Here is a 22,084-nt window from a genome sequence, read left to right on the forward strand (position 1 = left end):
TATACAGCTGAATACAGTAGAAAGCACCGTATATGAACGGAAGGACAAGTTTGATGACCAGTTCTATGACTTGTGGTGTATTTACCTCTTAAAACAACCATCACTTTTTTTTTGAGAAACATAACCATCACTTTTTTTTAGTGGACAACCACCACTTCTTTTCCACCCAGAAAAACTATCAGGCCGAAGATGGAGCAAGGAATCTTTTGCACAGGTCCATGAAGCATCTCGTGGCCCAAGAAGACATACTCCATTCGCCCATTACTCACTGACCTAAGGCCCAGGGAGCCCACCTCCAAAGCCAAACCCTAACCCTGCATCCATATAAACTCTCATTCCCCCATCGCCCTGTCCAGCCTCTCCCCCAGCCGCCGCACCCCAGCCCCTACCCAGCAGCCGCCGCCGCCATGGCCACCACCGCGCGCCCGCTCGTCTCCGTCAAGGCCCTGGACGGGGACATGGCCACCGACGCGGCCGGCGTCCCGATGCCGCACGTCATGAAGGCGCCGATCCGCCCCGACGTCATCACCTTCGTCCACAGGCTCGTTTCCTGCAACAGCCGGCAGCCCTACGCCGTCTCCCGCAAGGCCGGTCACCAGACCTCGGCCGAGTCCTGGGGCACGGGTCGCGCCGTCTCGCGTATCCCCCGTGTCGGCGGTGGCGGTACCCACCGCGCCGGGCAGGGAGCCTTCGGCAACATGTGCCGTGGCGGACGCATGTTCGCGCCCACCCGGATCTGGCGCAAGTGGCACCGTCGCGTCAACGTCCGCCTCCGCCGCGTCGCCGTCGCCTCCGCCCTCGCCGCCACCGCCGTCCCGGCCATCGTCACCGCCCGCGGCCACCGCATCGAGTCCGTCCCCGAGTTCCCGCTCGTCGTCTCCGACTCGGCCGAGGGCATCGAGAAGACCGCCCAGGCCATCAAGGTCCTCAAGCAGCTGGGCGCCTACGCTGATGCCGAGAAGGCCAAGGACTCCGTCGGCATCCGCCCCGGCAAGGGTAAGATGCGCAATCGCAGATACATCAACCGCAAGGGACCCCTCATCGTCTACGGCACCGAGGGCTCCAAGATCGTCAAGGCCTTCCGCAACCTCCCTGGTGTGGATGTTGCCAACGTCGAGCGCCTCAACCTGCTCGACCTTGCCCCTGGTGGCCACCTTGGCCGGTTCGTGATCTGGACTGAGTCTGCCTTCAAGAAGCTGGACGAGGTGTACGGCTCCTTTGAGGCGTCTTCCTCCAAGAAGAAGGGCTTCGTGCTCCCAAGGCCTAAGATGACCAATGCTGACCTTGGCCGCCTCATCAACTCTGATGAGGTCCAGTCCGTGGTGAAGCCCATCAACAAGGAGGTGAAGCGCAGGGAGGCCAGGAAGAACCCTCTGAAGAATGCTGCTGCCGTGCTCAAGCTCAACCCCTACTTCGGAACTGCCCGCAGGATGGCAGTTCTTGCTGAGGCAGCCCGTGTCAAGGCCAGGAAGGAGAAGATTAACTCCAAGAGGACCAAGCTCAGTGCGGTATGCTACTCCCTAACCTTTGCCATCTGTTTCATATCTTATTACACATGATTACAGATAGCTTATAATACTCTTCAGTAATTGTTGAATGTTCGTACTAAGGTTTGAGTAAGTCTTTATGTGTAGTTGTATGTAGCATGACTTGAATTTGGAATAGCCCATGGTGATTTCAGTTTATGATGATAACAATTCTGCACATTTCCATATGTTTGTACTGTTGTATGGAATGCCTGATTCATCGGTAGGTTATGATTAGTTACTTTCTGATGTTGACAATTCTGTGTGCTTGCTTTATGGAATGCCTGATTCATCGATAGGTTAAATTAGTTACTTTATGATGTTAACATTTCTCCGTACTTCAGTTCATAGCTGCATATTAAATCTTTGTATCCATAATGTAGGTGCCTGTCTTGATTTGTTTTGTTAGCCTGATTCATCAGTATGGATGGTTGTGTTACTCTTTGTTCCTTCAAAAGACACCATTTCTAATTTCTTTTCGTGGCATCCCATACTGAATATATGATTCACCAGTATCCAATATGATTGGTTTGTGCTCGTTGTATGCCATTTGTCTCAGTTTGTCTTTAAGCTTGATTGCCATTTTACTTGTCATATTACTTTTAGCGCTGAATCTTCTTGAAGGACATAAACTGATTGTTTTTGCTATACTGAAATCTGAGGCAATATTGTTTAACATTAATCATGACTGCATTTGAAACGTACTGTTAGTGCTTTGTTTGTTACAAGCTAAGGTTTGATTGAGTTTGTAAGCAAATGTGATATTGCTGGTTAATTATTAGCATTCTCTGATTTCAGATGATTGAATGCCATATCCTGCATCTACTATTTGTTATTCTCATACTGAAGGAACACTTGTTATTGTAGGAGGAGGCATCAAAGATCAAGGCTGCTGGGAAGGCCTGGTACCAGACCATGATCTCTGACAGCGACTACACGGAGTTTGACGTCTTCTCCAAGTGGCTTGGCGTCAGCCAGTGATCATCTCGTTGAAGTAGTAACAGTTTATCGTCCTACCTTGAGACCCTAAAGTATGATTTTGTCATTACCGTGTCATGTTATCGATTATCTGGAGTCTGAGACATCGTATGCTGTTTTGCTAGCTGTTTATCTGGAGTGTTTTATCTGTGGATGCATTTTGCGAGACATGTTCTATGGCATGCTTTACCGTGAGTCGTTAGTTCAGATTTTGTGTTGTGTTTTCCATTATATATACTCTGTCATGAATGCGAAATAATTTTCGTCATTGTGAAATTTTGTGGTTGGCTTCTGCCGTTTGATTTTTTCTTGCTCGACTTGGTAAGAACTAGAAGTGGCCACGCGCTTTGCAAGCGGCCAACGTAACACTTTTTATATCACATATAAGTACAAAGGAAGAGTTGGCACAGGTATTGATGCAAGAGTTAGTGAGGGCCCTCCGACTCAGCTATGAGGATGTTAAACCAGAAACCACATGGCTGGTTGCAATCCTGGCCCAGTAAGATGATTCCTTGAGATCATACAAAAATTGCTTGCTTGAGGTGGACTGGATAATCAAAGGACCCAGTGTGTCTACCGATCTCCAGATCTCCCCAGACATCTCTGCAATGGTGAGAGATTATTTTGAAGAAAGTAGTGTGTTGAATTATGAGTTGTATTGAGCTGAAATATTGCTCCATTGTTGAGATAATGTCACTACCATTATAGTCACAATGAGACTGGTCATTGTATCGGTGTGCTATCGATTCACTGAGAGGTTTGAGGGAGAGATTCTGTTCTGGCAATAATGTAAGTGTGTGCAAGTGTGACGGCACAGTGCCCTAACTGAATTTGGCCATTTCCCTCTTTGTGGCAATTTGAAGGCAAACAACAAGAAATCAAAATTAAACCTAAAGACCAACGGTACAATCTAATGTAGCAGTTTACAATCAGAAGTTCAGCAACAAAGAAATTTTTGGAAGGCGGGGTCACCAATGTATTAGATATTAAAATTTTAATTTGAAGTTGCTATTTTTTATGAATTAATGTTCCAGGACACAATGACATGTACATTAAGGGCGTGTTGTCCCAGGAAATAAAGCACAACTATGAAGCTAAATGAAACTCTTAGCTTAGATAATTCTGGAAGAGAAATTACAACTTGCTCCGGTCATATACAACTTCCCGCAACCTTATAACCATATATACCCATTTCCTCAAGCACCAATTGTTGACCATGATCTTTTCTCTATCCAAACAGTGCTTTCTTTGATCAATGTAATCCTGTCTGGCAATTGGCTGTTATTGCAGTATGCAGCTCACTGTGTCTATATTTAAATCATTTTCTGCCTGCAAACACTGAAGAACCAATACACTTCTTATTGTATTAATTTATTATGCAAAGAGTAATCGATCATGGGAGTATCCAATGCTGATTTAAACAAACGTTAGAGTACGACATGTCAAAGAATTATCCAACTATTTACTGCACCGGCCTTACTGTCAGTATATATCTATATTCAGTTAGAAATTAAGAAGATCAAATGAGAATTACCTAGGTTGTATGAAGCGCATAAATCTCACAAAGCATAACTAATCATCGGAGACCTCAGCGTCTTAAAAAACATAATGCTTAGAAAATTGCCAGTGCTAGAAATAAAGTAATCACATCTAGTACTCTGTAATACACATAGGAAATAAAGTTGAGCCAGTTTGCCATTTTGACAGGACAACAACTGGTGAGCATGCCATTGAGCTATCGTATCACTCAAAGGCAAGATCCAATGGAACCTGCAGAAACCAATATATCTAGAAGAAAAGAGCTGCCAATCGTATCACATAAGGGAATTGAAGCTCAGGCCAAGATAAGGTCTGCATCACGGCCACACACATGCTGAGTCACAATCAGAGGAGTCAATCTGTGAGAGAAGCTTGTGTGTAGGTATTAGACAGTACCTGCATACCTATAGATTGTTGTCAGGCGGAGGGACAACATCTGTACATGTCAATTACACACAGAAAATAATACGGTGGTTACTTATCTGAAGTAGTAACTCACAACATTTTAGCCATGCTGCAGGGCAGAAACTGTTGCATACTTATCAATTTCAGTTACTGTTTCAATTGGAAACATGCGTGCAGAATTCAGATAAGAAATAATGTCACCATCATCCAAGTGCACAATTGTAAAAATGTGGTAAGAAAATGAAAGATTTAAGTTCAGAATATTATTGTCACAGTGCTACATTTTTCAGCTTAGTAAAAACCCAAAAATGCTAGATCATTCAACAACTTCTTTGGAGCTCAAGTTAAAAGTTCAGGTTGTTTAATCTTCTTAGGAGAAACGACCCAATGCATGCGTTATACATAGTCATCGGTCCAGGTTCTAGATTAAGCCATCTATGCAAGTGAAAATATAAAAGGTTGGATAATTTCAAATTAGCAAGAAAACAATGGAAGAATTAGTCCAAAAACAAATATATAGCATGTGCTTGTACAGAGAAACAATAGATCTATACATTGATTTCCGCCCCAAAAATAAAGGATGTAATTATGTGGCAACAGGAATAGGAATTCAGAGAGGTAGAAACCTATGGAGAGGAGAATCGAGTCCATACCTACAGAAGCCAAAATTCAAGTCAAACTTGCAATGGCGGCTGCAGTCACAGTGTGACCCATAATGTAACCATAATGAAACTGGAGGTAGGTAAAATCATCTGAAAATTGTGGACAAAGATTATAGATCCTATTTGCAACCTACCTACAAAGAGATGAGCAGAAGACCCTGAAGCTTGTGAGGATTTTAAGATGTTCTTCTGACATAGTATTATTTCATTTGTAAGCAAACATACCAAACAAGATAAACACACTGAAATAGATTATAAAAAAAAGGAATTTGGTGGAATCACCTTCAACTGTTGTTCTCCATGTAGCAAGGGGGGCTCCTCTTACTACTCCTAGTTCTGATGGTAGTGTCGTCTCTCCGGTGAGGCTGTACGTGGTGTGCTGATTGTGGTCATAGCACCACGAGGAAGATCAGATGATGGAACTGCCTTGACTCGGCCATCAATCCGGCAGCGCTGGCTGCGGGGGAGATGACCTGGGCGCAGCGGCAACTACGATGAGCTGTGGCGGTCTCGCAGGAGAGCAAGGAGCCGATGAGGAGGATCTCGCCACCTCGCCGCCCCGAGAAATACGTCGGCCACGGCCCACGGCGGAGCATGGGTGCTAGGACGATGGGAATGCATCCCTCCTGCGGCCAGCAAACCACCACGCGGCCACGCCACCTTCACCAGAAAAAAAAACGTCGACCGGAAAGAGCCTCTCCCCCACTCACGGACAGCACATGCCCACGCCACCACATCGCTGACCGAGTCAAAATCAATGTGACAAACGGTTCGGCAGCGTGTTTGGTTGGGGGAAGTTGGAGGTAGGGAATGGGAGTTTAAGATTAGTGAGACTAATAATCCGTTGATAGTTCAGGGGTTTGGGAATTAGCAGGGAAGGCGAAGGGGAATTAGGGAGGCCAACTCCCATCCATCTCTACCGGGCGACCCTCGTAATTCAGAGGAGGAATGGGAATTAGACGTCTAAAAACATATCTCTATTTCTAATGGACGACTTGGTGAATAGTCTCCGTGGTTTATTTTTGCTGGTTTTTTTTCGTCATCCTCCCACCTCCGGTTTTTTCGTCATCCTCCCACCTTCGTTAACTCGCAACCCTCCCGCGAAAAAAACCCATGCAAAAAAAACCCTACGATCGATGCCTTGTGCCCACAGCAGATCGTTCTCCGCCGCCACCCCGCAGTCCCGCACGACCTTGCCTCCTCGATCCCACCTTGACATCCATCTCGCCGCCACCTCTTGCTCCGCCCTGCCGTGCGCCGCTCGCCGCCACCGTGCCTGCGCCGCCGTCCCCCGTATCGACTCCGCTGTCCGAATCCCGCCGCCGCCGCGCCTGCGCCGCCGTCCCCAGTATCCACTCCGCTGTCCGAATCACGCCGCCGCGCCCGTCTCGCGGTCCGTGGCCGATGATCGCGTCGACCGGGACCGCGTCCCTCCCCAAACGGCGGCCATGATGAAGGGCGCTGCTCGGCTATGGAGGCGGCGGAAGATGTAGGCGACGCCGGCGGCGGCCGCTCCACCGGCCACCGCCCGGAAGCTGGTATCGTGGTCGAGCTGGGCGGAGTGGCGCTTCGTCTGCGATGCCATCTTCTCCCCATACCCCGACCCTGGCGCCGCTCTTCACATGGTAGGTATCTTCCTGAAGCGCCCCCCCCCCCCTCCAAAAAAGTATCAGGTGAATGGTGAGAAATCTCGGACTGTTTCATTGGTGCAGACCGCGGCGTGGCGGAGCAGGGGCTGCCCCCCGATCCCCGTGGAGGTCACTGCGGCCCTCTTCGAGATAAGGCTGCGGGATCCCTTCTTCCGGTACGTTGTTTGGATGCACAGTTCCAACCTTTTTCTATTGCGTGTGGATTGATTTGGGACGAAGTTATATATGTGATAGAAAATTTTCCTCTAGGACTGGAGTGGCTTCGGATGATAAGCTGGAGTCGGACGAGATGCTCGCCTTGCTGTACAGTATGGCAATCATCAGGTGAGGAAATTCCTGGTGCTATTTTCGCCTGATGTGTGGAAATTGAATAGTACTGTTGATTTACTTAGGGAAAATGGGCCAGTGGTTCTATCACGGTGCCAAAGGCAAAACACCGCCTTTTATCAGTGTTAGAAATTTATGGTTTTTGGTCTACCCCATATTTATCTGCACTTATTCGTGGTGCCGCTCACAATTCACATCTCTGAGGCTAGGGGGTAGGGACCTTCTTATACTGTCTTTCCTGACCGACGGACTGACTCGCCGGGTCCCCGCTCCTCGGGGCCAGCCCCTCCTCCGTGCCGGATCGCGCATCGGCTTGGAGGCCCCTCGGGGCTGCCGCCAGTGCGGGTGTCCTGTGTGGCCGTGCGGGCTGGGGACCAAGCGGCGGGGCCCGTGTGCGTTCCTGGCGAGGGCTTGCAGAGCCGGGATCTGAGGTTGGTTGATATGTTCATGTAAAGAGTGACACTCCCTCCTTTTCCTTTTTATCCTCATCCCAGCTCACGTGCAGGGACTAGATTGCTGGCTAGATCTTCCTAACTCAACCACTTGATATTAAACTCTGTACGTGTATAGCTAGATTGCTTGCTAGATCTTGCTTTATAACTTATTCATTGCCTGCCATACAAAGGTTCCGGTTTTGAATTTTGTTTCAGATTTTAATTTTTGTTCTAGCTCTTTTTTGTACAGACAATGTGTATGCCGTTTAACCGATGATTATAACATTGCGAGGCCTGGTATAGATTGTTTTTATTATTTATTTATTTCCAGTTTTGGTTAAGAGTTGTTACTTGATACACCTACGTGCTTTTCAATTGCAGGTCCATGATGCAGTTCTACCTCTCTACGTGCTTTTATAATTATGTGTTTGTTTTAATTTGATTTTCTCATATATACATTGTAGGTGTTCCTATTTATGTTTCTTGCTGTCACAAAAACGCTATCTTTGTTGTGGCCAAATAATAAGGAGAGACAAACATTGCCGCTACATTATGTGCTTATTCCATCATATGTAAATATTAAATTAATACGCGATCATCCCTCACAGTAAGTGACACCTTTTATTTCATATATCAGATGTATAATGCACAATCATCTCTCGTTGTACATGAGGACCATCAAAAGGTTTGCTAAAGTTTAAAAAGTGCCCAATTGATAGGTCACGTCAGGATTTGTTGTTTAATGGTATTCACTTTGAGTAGTGATGCTGTGGCTATGTGGATTTGTCGGTGAATTGCCAGCTTTGATGTGTTCGGGTTGGTGATGAAGTGAGATGGTTTGTCGGTGCAGGTGTGAAGCATCCATTTGAGTATAGGAGTACCGATGACATATGTGCTGAGGTGCTGAGGCTTAAGGGTGCACACAAGTCAACCAGCATCTGGCCCCATGACCTCAACAGTGACGGAGCCAGGTACACAGCCAACCATTCACTTTCCTCTGAATTGGGACATATGCTTTCAACAATGAGGCTGGCCTGTGTGTGTGGTAGAATTCCACGATGCTCAATCTCTCGTTGCTTCTTTCTCTAAATCCTCTACATGCGTGGTAGAAGTCATTCGAGCATGCACAAATCAATACCAAAATTTACCTGTTTCTTTCTATATGTGTGTACAACTTTCTCTTTGAGGAGCGAGTAGGTGGAGCACCAGGGTGATTTGATACGCCAAATTCCCACTAAATTGCATAGTTAATGATTCAAATCTTAGCATCTCATAATGGATGTCCAATTACTTAAAACTAATTTTATTTGTATATGGAGTATGGCGATCTGTTGTAATGTACATATCGTTTTTCGTATATCATGACCTCTTTGTAATGTTTGCTTCGAGCACTTGTTTCTGCTATCCCTTGAAATTAACTTTCGGAAAACTAATTCGCCTTATTTTGAAATAGAGATATTAATTGTTGGGATCATATCCATGTACCATCATCTAAAACCCATGTATTCATGAGGTGTGGCATTAATTTCGACTAATCTGCCCCATGGACGGAATCTCAAGACCATGATTGGCAGACCAACCCACATACAATTCCTTGAGACTAATATCTACCCAAAGTTCATCTTCTGGTATGTCTCTGAACTTCTCTGATGACAATACTCTTAGTTGGTACGACATCAAGTTCCAAACCAAACCAAACTTGGCAGCACTACTTACCAATAAATTAAGATAACTTTTGCAAAAAGGTTTTGTCGTAATTTTTCATATCAAGATGAGTAGCACTATATTGTTTCCTAGCAGTAAGCTTTTGCCAGCTTCTTAGATTTGATCTGTATGAATACTTGATTAGTTCATTTTCATTTATAGCATTGTAGATATTCACCTCTGCTACTCGATTTCCATAATGGAACATCCAGTTTAGGTGGGCCAAACAGCCGGTAAGCTTAAGAATTGGTGGTAAGCTCTTGCAAGAACTTGCAAGCTTCTTGTGTTAAATTTCATTTATGTGCCTGTATTTGTTCTTGAATCCTTGTTCTTTTTGTGTACTTTATACGGAGGTTGCAGTAACTCACAGCACTACAGTTTACTTTCCCTGTACTTTGTAACATATAGCTGTACATAGTTACTGTTATTTGCGTTTTGATTAAAATGAGAACATAATTCTTATGATATACAATGTCCATATAGTGTATCTCTTCTAGATGGAAAGGTGTGCGGAAGGGATTTGTACCAATTGACCGGGTAGCAATTGAACAGGAAGAGGCTTAGTAAGGTAATCTATTGCTAACTACAGCTGGAATGCAAAATTTTATGCTGTAGATTAATATAAGTTGTTTTGTGTTACTAGGATAAAATAGTAGAAGAGCACTAGAGGATGCTTGAAGGAATTGTAAAGCGGGATGAGAAGTGTCGCAAAAGAATCAATTCTGCTGGTATCGATTACGAGTGTCCAGCCCCTGTAAGTAACACTTGATGCTATTCATTGATTTAATAAATTGATCTTACTTCATCAGATTTGAATTAGCTCAGCAATTTGCCACATAATTGTAATTGTATTAAGAAAATTTCAACTTTTTGTTGACCTGGAGCAAAAGGCATGCAATTGTAGTGCCCTAGAGCCAAATTTGCATGTGTTACTGTGTAGGTCCTTGATATTTATAGTACTGGTTGTTTATTCTTATCTACATTTGCTTACTGAAATAATTTATGTATTGGCACCAAGGTTCGTCCCAGGCTTTGCTTAACCATATTTTGAGTTGTGCTTCAATTGTTTTTCGTTTCATGCCGTATGTGGCAGTTACTCTCTGGAGATAAGTTGTACCGAATAAACAGTTCAGAATTGATCACTACATTAGCTCCATGTAATCTCATGTAAAAATGCAGCTCCATGACCCGCTTGAAAGAGAGGAGAAGGGTTGCCTCCCGTCCGTCTCATCCCATCCCCTTGTGCCAGCCATGAAAGAGAGGAGGGAGAGCTGAAATGAGCGTGGTGGCAATGCGCCGATGCTGGCCGGTTGAGGCATGGTCGACGTGTCAGTCAAGGGGTCCCTCGGCCATGGAATAGTTGTGAGGGAGAGCACCCCTTTAGCGCCTCTCCGCATAGTTCTTCCTTCCCCTACCGCCGGTCAACAGTTTGATATCCTTGTCCAAGGCCGGTGTGTACAGTTTCAGCCTCGTTCCCATGGATGGCAAAGTCTGTCTTGTCATGATGCGCAGGTACACACATAGGCATACCAAAATCGTTATTGATTTATCCATACAGTTTCATGTCCAGATTGACATTTATTTGGGGGAAGTGCTATTGATTTATTTTATTCAGCGCCACGAGTGTTCAGTGTTGATTTTGTGGGCAGGCGTTTTAGTGAGCTAGCAAGGGGGCGTAGTGGATCTGTCATCATTTTGTTTAAAATGGTTGAAAGATGTTCAACGTTGGCTCTATACTCAAGTCTGATATATCTTGTATTTATTCTATAGTTAAGTACAGTAGTTTCAGATTCTTTTACAAGTGCTTCATGATTTTACCTTGTGTGCAGAAATCTTCTAAGTTGCCGCTGAAGGGAGAAGACATGGGGTCGGAAAAATGTTAAGATTGACTTGATGTGTGGTAAGGAAAAGTCAGTCGAAAAGTTTTTGATGCTTGAGCATTCACTACTCAGTTATTCTTTTAGGTACGCATAATCTTCCAAGTTATAATCAATTCCTTTTATTTGGGCACGCATAATGACCATTCCTCGGCATCAAGTTCTTCTGGTTAGTAATTAATACTCCCTTCCCATATGGATTTTCATGATGGTTGTTCATTTTTTGGGATAGCTTACCAGGCTTATGCCTTGAAAACGGAGCTACCTCCATGATTATGCTTCTGGTCTCAGTAGAATTGTTGTTTCACCAAAATTCAGATGCGAAGAGGAGTTCCTGATACTAGATGAACATACCAGCCTACTTGCCTACAACCAAGGTAGAATTATCAGCGGAGACACCATAGTCAGAGCTGGTGACTGAAGAAAGCCTGCAAATAGCTACCATCAATGTGTTTTTTTATCCAAGATCTTGCACGTGACCGTTGTTTTCGAAGCCTTATCTGCAGTTGAGAATATAAGGCGAGAAGACGCAGGTGCACGATACATTGGATACTACAAAGTAGACACGTTTCTACAAATGACATGGCAGGATATCTATACCATAGTTGAAGCAAAGCACCCTATATCCATGAAAATAAATAGTATACGGATTCCGACGTCAAGGAAGAAAATGAGACAATAACATTTGATGAATATTCAAGTTCTTGGTAGAAAGTAGGAGTGCTTATGAGGGGTGCTGCTATAAGGGGATGGCGGTAATCAGAAGAAATTTGCAATTTGGTGAAATAACTACCTCATAGAAGAGTTAATTGGTTTCGATGTAGGAAAAATCTGCAGGCTAGTTAAGCTTTGATGTATAAATAGTAGCACTTCGCTTTGTGTAAAAAAAGTTCTTGCTAAGGTTATTCAATGGGCTAAGTTTTCTAAACAGTGTTGACTTGATATTACAGTACTAAAATCTCGAGAATCCTTGATGGACCAAGACAAGTAGTGTTTGTAATGACTTGGTTTATGATAGTCATTGCCATCAAATATTTTAAACTTGCAAATATTCCCGTTCATATCATGACATCCACAATAACTGAACTACCCTGCTTACAATGCTTCACACAAATAGATAAAAAAATTATAAGTTTTCTTATCAGAAACAGAAAAATTACACCACCATATGTGTGGAGTGTGTTGTAGTGCTCCACAAAAATATTTTGCCATGACTCCTAAAAACTTTTAAGGATAGAGTAAATTGCCCACAACAATTTCCATGAAATTCCTTCTATTGTGGTGGCAAGTATAATACTTAATCCTGAAAAATATTATTTTGTGTATAATCGAACACTTAAATAACTGATTGAGGGAATTTGAGAGGATGGAGAAGATGGGGGCACAATAGGGAAATGGATGGAGAGAGAGAAAAAAGAGAGTGGAGATGAGAGACAGGGTGAGAAAGAGGGTCTTTACATAAAAAAAGGTCGACAATGATGGGTAAGCATGATTAGTACGAGGGTAAAGTATATATCATACAACCATTGTCATATACAAGGAGCCCGTAGCAACGCACGTACATTATACTAGTTGTTACAGATTTGGTGGCCCACCTCCCGCAACAAAAGGAAAAAAAGCCACGAACATCCTAGCTAAATATGTGTGGCGGGAGAATTTTTCCTCCAAACAAACCGGCCAACGCTAACTACTCCCTAATCTGCAGATACAACGCCAAATAGGAGCACATCTCACGTAACCTACTCTTCCTTTTCTTTGTTCATGGAAATTATTCCCATAAATAATCTTACCCCGTACCAAACGTGGGACTGGGACAAACATGCCACTTCCCAAGCCTAACCCCTTGGCCAACTCCCTCTCATAAATTCCCAATCCATTTCCTTTAAACTACCAAACACACTGGGGAGCTTAGTGATATACTCCCTCCGTCCGGTGAAGAGTGTACATCTAGAGATTTTAGGACAAATTATGGAGTTAATTAAAAATTGCATTGGAAAAGTGCAAGCCACCATCTCTCTCCTCTTTAATTAACCAACCCCCAATGAGCTAAGTGCATGTAGAAATTAAGAAGACCATGTGTAGATTGCTATTGGTCTTGATTACCGTGTGATGATAAAGATGTATTTTTTTACTTTAAAGTGTATTGGGAAGATAGAAGTACACTTTTTTATGGACAAATTTTGAAGCCAAATGTACACTCTTTACCGGACGGAGGGAGTAAGTAGGAGCTTGCTCGCAACATTTTTAGGCTTTTTATCATTCCATCATATAAGGATATCGGCCTCCCAGCTGTCTATTTCATTAATCAAGGGACCCGTACGGTTGTGCTAATGAAGGTAAGACAAAATACTATATTCAACCTTCGGTACCTCTGCTGGCTTCGAGGTTGAGTAGACGGATGCCGGAGCTGGTTAACATAAACCAGTCGGCCTTCATCAAAGGGCGAAGTATACACGATAACTTCCTGTTGGTTAGACAGATGGCGAGGAGACTGCACAAGAGGAAGGCCAAAGGGGTGCTTCTAAAGCTCGACATTACGAGAGCGTTCGACTCGCTGTCCTGGCCCTTTCTTTCCGAGGTCTTGAGAGCTAAGGGGTTCTCGGAGAGATGGAGATCTTGGGTGGCAACGTTGCTATCGACGGCAACTTCCAGAGTTCTGGTGAACGGCCGTGCGGGGGAGAAGTTCTCGCATGCGTGCGGGCTTAGGCAGGGAGACTCGCTCTCGCCACTTCTTTTTGTGATTGCTATGGATGTACTCACGGCTATTATTGGCAAGGCACACGAAGAGCAGGTGCTGACCAAGATTAATGGATGTGGGCCGATGCAACAGCGGTCGCTGTATGCCGACGACGTGGTGCTATTCATCAAACCGACGAGATCGGACCTGGCTTTTGTCAAGGAGGTTCTCAGCATCTTCGGGGCAGCGTCAGGATTGAGGGTGAACTTTGAGAAATCCTCAGCTATTTTGATCAGAGGAGAAGGAGTGGACGAGGAACGGCTGCGGGACACCTTGCCTTGGAAGATCGAGAAGTTTCCGTGCAAGTACTTGGGGATGCAACTAAGCATTAAAGGACTAAAGAGATCGGACTGGCAACCTATCATTGATGCAGCCCTTCGGATTCTGCCGGGTTGGCAAAGGGGCATGGTGACAAGGCCCGGGAGACTTATTCTGGTCAATCAGGTCATGCGAGCGCGACCAACACATCACCTGATTATTGCTGAAGCTCCAAAATGGGCTGTGGAGAAGGTGAACAAAGGATGCAGGGCCTTCTTCTGGTCCGGGTCTGAGGAGATACATGGCGGGAAATGCGTGGTGGCATGGGACAGGGTATGCATGCCGAGGAATCTTGGAGGGCTCGGAGTGACTGACCTGCACAAACACGGCATTGCCCTGAGATTGAGATGGGAATGGCTGAAGAGAACGGACTCGTCGCGGCCATGGCAGGGGCTGTGTAACATGGTGGACAAGCAGGCACAGGAGGCGTTCACGAGCATGGTTAGTTGGCAGATTGGAGACGGATCGAAGACGCTATTTTGGAAAGATCGATGGTTACGTGGCTATACGGTAAAGGAGATTGCGCCGTTACTTGCAAAGAAAGTAAGGACACAAGTGGCCAACAGGAGGCTGGTGAGAGAGGGTCTCTTTATGCATGCGTGGACAAACGATATAAGAGGAGATCTGGATACGGAGGGCCTGGCACAATTTGTCAGACTTTGGGATGTTTTGCTAGAAGTGCAACTGACACAGGAGGTGGAGGATAGACCGATCTGGGCATGGAACACCACTGGAATCTACTCGGCCGCATCGGCATATAAGATGATGCGCGAAGGGGGGATCAGGTTCCAGTCGACGGCAGCTATATGGAAGTGCTGGACGTCGCTGGGGTGCAAGATCTTCATGTGGCTCGCCATCCTGCATAGGCTCTGGACGTCTGATCGGCGTGTGCGACACGGGTTGCAAGATGCAATATCGCCTTGCTATCTTTGTGATCAGGAAGAGGACACAATCGAACGCATACTCATGCAATGTGTGTTCGCCGGGCAGGTTTGGCACATGTGCTTCATGGAGACGGAGACTAATCTCTCGCTCATGCCCACGGGACAAGAATCTCTCCAAGTCTGGTGGAACTCGGCTCGGAAGCAGGTAGCGAAAGCGCAGCGCAAGGACTTTGATGCGATGGTGATGCATGTGTGTTGGTGCATTTGGAAGCAAAGGAATGGAAGAGTCTTCGGTAGAAATGATAATTGTAATGAGCGAGGCACGTTTCAGGTCATCATGAGAGAGCGACACCTTTGGGCGGTCGCGAGAAGGGGTGGAGTCCAACCGAATAGCGAGTAGTCAGCTAGAGGGAGTGGAGTAGGGGTTGGTAGGCTCGCCGTGTATGAGGCCTGCGTTTGTAAAAAACTATTGTAAATATTTTTCTCCCTTCTATAAAGCTAAGGTACGCCTTTGACGTATTCTTGAAAAAAAAAACCTTTGGTACCTCCGTGGCAAAAGAAGGCTATAGAGAGGAGGCAGCAGAACGGGCCTGCTCAGCTAGCTTTAAGTTTTGTTCCGCATCATTAAGTTTTACAAGATTACCGATTTATATATAACTATGCTGACTGGATAGTTACTAGTAGCATATACGGGTCATTGCTCCATGTTTTCAAACATGCAAGTGGCGTGCATTCCAATAATTATCTGCATATGTACGAATCATGGTAGGGATCTGATCTTGGAAGTAGTCGAATACAGTAGAAGTTCCCACATTATCTTGAATATCTTGGTACGCAGCTCCATATTCGTGCGAGTTTGCAAGGGAGCTCGTGACTGCCTCCGGCGAGCGGAGACAAGGCCGTGGCCCTCCGGCCTTCTCCCTCATCTCGACACCGACGACGACAAGGCGCCGTTCATTTCTGCAACATCACTGTTGTTGTAAAAATAATAATATCCGCAACAAGACCGCTGTTGCAAAAAAAAATCACAACAAGATCTTTGTTGCAAAAGAAAAATCCTACAACAAGACCTCTGTTGCAAAAAAATTCCGCAACACAACCTCTGTTGCGCAAAAAATTCCGCAACTCAATCTTTGTTGCATAAAAGTATCGCAATACAATCTCTGTTACAAATGATTCTGCAACATCTCTCTTGCAAAGTGGAGAAAAGACGTTCACCCCACTAGATCTACGTCAGATCCAACGGCTCGCGAGGCGACGGATCTTTTAAAAAGGTCCTCCGACCGACGTGTAGCAGCCTCCTTCATTTTTTAATTGAATTTTTTTCTGCAACATCTTCCTTGTTGCAAAAATCCTTCCGCAACACCATCTTTGTTGCAGAAAGTTGAAAGATGAAAAAAGTTCTTGTAACACAACCTTTGTTGCAAAAATATTTCTGCAACATGACCTTTGTTGCAAAAATAACGCGCTGGGCTAAAAAACGCTTTAGATGGTTTCGCAACGAAGCCGTTATTGCACAATGAACATCGCAACAACCAGCTTGTTGCAATTCACGACGCGCACGGTTGGGGAGATCCAATGGCTATTTTTACGTCAATCTGATGACCCCAAAGGCGGCCTACGTTTTCGTTTTATCCGCCGGCGAACCTGCAAGGAAAAAGCTATCGCTCGGCGGATCTAGCGCGGGTGTCCGCACTTCTTTGATCGACACGTGGCCTACTGGACCACGGATGTCTCTCTACCTCCGACGGGCTCGCGGCGAACGACGGTGGTGTTTTTGTTTTGCAACATCTACTCTATTGCAAGAAATATATTTCTGCACATCATTGTCGGTGTCAAAACCGGCAGATCTCGGGTAGGGGGTCCCGAACTGTGCGTCTAGGATCGATGTTAACAGGAGATGGGGGACACGATGTTTACCCAGGTTCGGGCCCTCTTTATGGAGGTAATACCCTACTTCCTGCTTGATTGATCTTGATGAATATGAGTATTACAAGAGTTGATCTACGACGAGATCGTAATGGCTAAACCCTAGAAGTCTAGCCTATATGAATATGGTAATGAGTATGTATATCCTTTCCGGACTAACCCCTTCGGTTTATATAGACACCGGGGGGATCTAGGGTTTACATGGAGTCGGTTACATGAGAAGGAATCTTCATAGTTGGTCACCAAGCTTGCCTTCCACGTCAAGGAGAGTCCAATCTGGACACGGGTACGGTCTTCGGTCTTCCTGTCTTCACAGCCCATCAGTCCGACCCATGGATAACAGGCCGGATGCCGAGGACCCCTTAATCCAGAACTCCCTCAGTATCCCCTGAACCTGGCTTTCAATGACGAGGAGTCCAGCGCGCAGATTGTCTTCGGCATTGCAAGGCGGGTTCCCCTTTTTCCGAACTCCAAGATAGTCTTCGGATGCGATGATATTATCCGGATCTGTTACACACACCATACACAAACGCAGAGAGAATATAATATTTGCACGAATCTAATCTGTTAACAGCTTCTTTTCAACATGACATGGCGTCTGTCCGGTCATAATTTCGAACCGTTTTTCTTCTGCCATCCCACGTTTCGAGATGCGGTTGCTATTGGCACGTCTTGTCGAAACAGAGATCGTGTCCCCTTATTGCGGGATTCTCATCAATGCAGGCATGGGTAACTCAACCGTGCCGTTTATACAGCCCTTGGGAACAGGCGAATCCTAAGGCGAGTGAGGAGGCATTTAATATTTGCTGCCTTTATAAGGGGATAAGGATTCCCCCTTCCTCTTCTCACGCTCTCTCTTCGTCTCCGCCTTTTTGATTTCAAGCTCCAGCGCCCAAGTTCTCATCTCCTTTCCACTCAAGCAACCATGTCCGGATCCGATGGTCAGGGCAAGTGGATGGTCTCCTCCGTCAAGGAGGAGGACATTACTGAGCTCCGGGCGGCCGGATATTTGGCAAAGGAGATCACCCATCGTCTGCCGGCAGAGGGACAAGTCGTCCCCACGCCGGAGCCCACAGAGAGGGTAGTATTCATCCCCCATTTCTTCCGCGGGCTAGGGTTTCCACTCCACCCCTTCGTCCGTGGGCTAATGTATTATTACGGGGTAGGTTTCCATGATCTATCCCCGAATTCCTTCCTCAACATCTCGCGTTTATCGTCGTGTGCGAGGCCTTCCTCCGCATCCACCCCCACTTCGGGCTGTGGCTCAAAGTTTTCAACGTGAAGCCGAAGGTGGTAGACGGCCAGCACGCGGAGTGCGGAGGAGCCATGGTGAGCAAGCTGCCCAATGTCTCCTGGCCGAAAGGTATTTTTGTGGAGTCAGTGAAGGAGTGGCAGAGACAATGGTTCTACATCACAGAACCCCGCGGCACCACCTGGGCCGCGGCTGCCGAATTCCGCTCTGGTGCTCCCATGCGGCTCACCTCTTGGGTCGAGAAGAGTCCGGATTGGTGTTCGTCTGATGAGCTGATAGCGTTGTAGACGCGCGTTCAGAGCATGATAGCCAAGGACATCAAGCTCGTCGATGTGATCCAGGTGATGCTAGTTCGTCGGATTCTTCCATGCCGGCGCAAAGGACGACCTCTGTGGGATTTCAACCCGAAGAAGCATCGGACCCCGGTGAGGCTCTTCGAGACCACCCACGAAGATGCCTAGAAGTTGCTCTTTAAGGGCAACGAGAAACCTCCGGCCACGGATTCAGACCGTGGTCACGACTGTACACATCCCGCTAGCGAGGTATGTTACTTTTGACGTAACCCCAACTTAAATGTTTCGAGGATGATGTCTGAGATTTTATTATTGCTCCCTCAGGACTGGATGGAGAGGGCAAAGCGGATCCAGTGTCCGGCTCCGCTGCCTGAAGAACCGGTCATCCCACGCCTAGCGAAGATGCTAGTGTCGGTGCCATACAAGGCGCCGGAGAAGAAGGCCAAGGGGGCCAAGAGTGGCCCCCGTCGCAAGGGAACTTCGGACGCGACGTCCGAAGACGACGAGGCCCATTCCTCTGTCCCTAAGGACAATGACGATGAAGAGGAGGAGGAGGAAAACAACCCTCCTCCCGAGGAGAAGAAGAAGAGGGCGGCCTTGGCACATCCGGAGGCGAAAGCGCCCAAAAAGGGGAAGGGCGCCCCAGCGGTCAATACCGCGTGGGACGTTGACAGTAGTCCGGAACGATGCCCCCGCACAAAACCCCAGGCCGCATCGTAAGTGACATGGCTTATTTGTGCGCACATCCAGCCATTTCTCTTTATTATTTTAACATGGTTAACTACACTATTGCAGTCCGGCCCGTGACCTTATCCAGCGATCCTCATCTGGAGGTTCGTTGGCTCCATCGGAGATGGCGAGCATGTCGCCACGGCCTGCTTACTCCCCCGGGGCCAGGGACGACACGGAAGTGCTGTCCCGAAGGACCGCTCCGAAGGGAGGAGCCCAGGACCTTGTCCGGGAGGCGCCACAAGGCGAGACCTCTACTGCCGGACACATGGGGGAGCCAATCCCCATGGAGACTGGCGAAGAGGGCCGTATCCAGTTCGGCCCTCAGCCGGATATGATTCCGGAGACCCATATGGCTCTGGAGTCGGGCGAGCAACCCTCTTTGAAAGAGGGGGGGTGCGCCGCCTCCACCGGTGGCTCCTGTCCATCCAGGAGCGCCGGATGATCTAATGGGGGCGCTACGAAGCGCCTCCGTCGTGGACGAGCACCGTGTCCTTATGGGTGCAGTGATCGAGAAGGTTCAGTCCACCAAGAGCGGACTGAATGAAGCCTGCAGCCTGTTAACATGTTTCGAGGTAAGAAAGAGAAAAACCCCGTGTAGTCCGTAGCCCCTGAGACGCTGTCTGGTGTTCGGCGAGAAGAACCGGACAGAGGATCAATCCTTAATTATAATAGGCTGACTGAATATGTATTGATAAGCAAGCGTCCCTGTTGGCCGCGACATCGCATGCTGCCGAGGTCTCCGAATTGAAGCGGAGGCTGGACCGGACCGAGAACGAGTTCAACGAGGTTAGAGTTCGGCTCCAGGAAAAGCAAGGTGAGGAACGACCTGCTATATGTTCGGGAAAGAATAAGCGCTGTATATTTGACAGCGGTATTGTGATACGTGCAGAAGCCGTGACCGAGGTCGAGGCCCTGAGGAAGGCCCTGGGCGAGGCCGAGGAGAAGGCTTTCCAGCAGCAAGCCGCCCGTAAGAAGCTAAAGGCCCGGGTCAAAGAAGTCCAGCAGGAGCTCTAGGATGCGGTTAACAAATGTGAGACCTTGGAGAATGATGCGTCGGCTCAAGGGGCCGAGCTCACCAAGGCTCGTCAGAGCGCGGAGACCGCACGGAATGAGGCCCAGGCCGCCCTCCAGGAGATCCAGGAGGCCAAGAAGATCACGGCGGGTAAGGCTTTTAAGATGCAAAGCAAGTATGCGGAGAAGCAGTACCTTTTACTAACCCGGGTTCGGAGTTCCCCGGGGGCTTTTGCTGATCTACCATGCAGTGTGTCGGACGCCGTGGAGTTCTATCGAGCCGAAGGAGGGGGTTCCACGGAGAAGCTCTTCTGGTCGCAATATGCGGTGTCAGAGCCTCCCGTGTCCTTCACCGATCAGCTGAAACAGCTGGTGGAGCTGCACAGGGTGGCCGAATTAGCCATGAGGGATTTGACAATCCGGCTATGGCCAGCCGAAGCTATGCCTGGCAGCTACTTCGGACTCGTGAGGCGGATGGTGAACGCCTGTCCTCGGCTGGACATCATCAAGCGCTCCGCCTGTATTGAAGGTGCCCATATGGCCTTCGCTCGCTGCAAGATGTGGTGGGCGAAGATGAACGACGTTGAAGTTGCCAGCGGGCCGCCGGAGGGCAAGGAGCACCGCACACCCGAGCGATATTTCGCGGATGTCGTAGAGGGGTCTCGACTTGTGGCGGTGCAATGTTCGCAGGACATTGTATTTGAATAAATGTATTTATGTTGCGCTTGCCTTGTATTTTGGGAACAAAGCTGGTTTTTGTAAAATAATTTTATTATGCTTTGAAGTGTTTCCTCCTGTGCGGCCATGTTGTTTGTAATATGAGGGTTGGCCAGTCGTCGGCTTCTGCCCTCGCGTAGGTAGTACGAAGGTGTTCGGGATGGATTCTAAACAATCTTGATCCAATTATATGGTCCTTTGGAGGAGTTGTTTAGCGCAACGAACAAGGCAATCAGACTGTACGGCTTAAACGCCCTCACTTAGCCATAGGAGTTTTATAATTAAGCAAGTGTGCAGCCCCTGGTCCAAGCCAGGGTGCTGTCAGCATCTGATCGGGAAGTGCCGATCCTTCGCATGACGTGGAAAAAATCTCCAACGATTTTGTAACCCTCGAACAGCTGACCGGCTCTCGCCGTATCATGACAGTCAGTTTTCGGCTTTCTCTACTGAGGTGCTCATCCGGTCAAGGCCAGGGCACAATCACAGTAGTTCTCCCTTTACTACCCTAGCCGATAGAGCGGAACGTAGGGTCGCAAGCACAGGAGCCGGGCGACCCAACTATTGACCAAAGACATGATTCGGAGACAATGCATATAATGCTAAATTCGGGGTGCCGAACTTATATATAAGAAGTGTTCGGACTGTGCTGCCGTATTGTGGGGCGACAGGTAGCCCCTGGCGAACGTAAAAGAGTGTCGATGCAGCAAATAAGCAGATCGAAATAAAATGAAGTAAGAAGCAAAAACCACAGAAACTGGGCCACGAACCATTTTTATTATAACTGGATGGATACGTCAAGGCTTATCTTGTACAGATGGTGCGAGAAGTATCCGGCTATTTAACATGCCGGAGTCAATAGGGCGCAGCGTGTGGGTCATGAGAAATAAGTTGAATACCATCAAGAAGAATGTATAAAGGTTACCCTACACACCTGGGTTGCTTGCCTCCGTTGTATGCCAATCCTTCTAAAGTACTTGCGATCAGGCCCGCGGAAAAAGGTACCTGAAACAAGAAAAAGTGAAAGCACACGTGCTTCCTGGGTGATTTTGGTAATTAATGTCAACATATCTCTTGTTGGACTAATGCTTCTACCTAGTATGTTTCAGATAA

General features: G+C 47.0%; 1 protein-coding gene and 1 long non-coding RNA gene across 2 annotated transcripts; one reads left to right on the forward strand and one right to left on the reverse strand.

The window, feature by feature from the left end:
• Positions 1-345: 345 nt before the first annotated feature.
• On the forward strand, positions 346-2,780 carry LOC123182079 (60S ribosomal protein L4-1). The gene is made up of 2 exons (XM_044594536.1): positions 346-1,508; positions 2,394-2,780. Exons 1-2 carry the CDS (start codon positions 408-410, stop codon positions 2,505-2,507), a joined length of 1,215 nt encoding a protein of 404 aa, XP_044450471.1. The 5' UTR covers positions 346-407; the 3' UTR covers positions 2,508-2,780.
• A 701-nt stretch (positions 2,781-3,481) lies between these two features.
• Positions 3,482-5,834, reverse strand: LOC123182080 (uncharacterized). Its single transcript, XR_006492008.1, has 2 exons — positions 5,393-5,834; positions 3,482-5,299 (listed from the first exon to the last, which is right to left on the reverse strand). It is a non-coding gene; the product is annotated as an uncharacterized lncRNA (long non-coding RNA).
• Positions 5,835-22,084: the final 16,250 nt, after the last annotated feature.

The sequence above is a fragment of the Triticum aestivum genome, chromosome 1D, assembly GCF_018294505.1.
Source record: "Triticum aestivum cultivar Chinese Spring chromosome 1D, IWGSC CS RefSeq v2.1, whole genome shotgun sequence".
NCBI classification, from domain to species: Eukaryota; Viridiplantae; Streptophyta; class Magnoliopsida; order Poales; family Poaceae; genus Triticum; species Triticum aestivum.

Coding starts and splice junctions, on each gene's coding strand:
- LOC123182079 (XM_044594536.1), top strand. CDS start 408: ATGGCCACCACCGCGCGCCCGCTCGTCTCCGTCAAGGCCCTGGACGGG. Junction 1,509..2,393: donor AGAGGACCAAGCTCAGTGCG/GTATGCTACTCC, acceptor TTGTTATTGTAG/GAGGAGGCATCAAAGATCAA.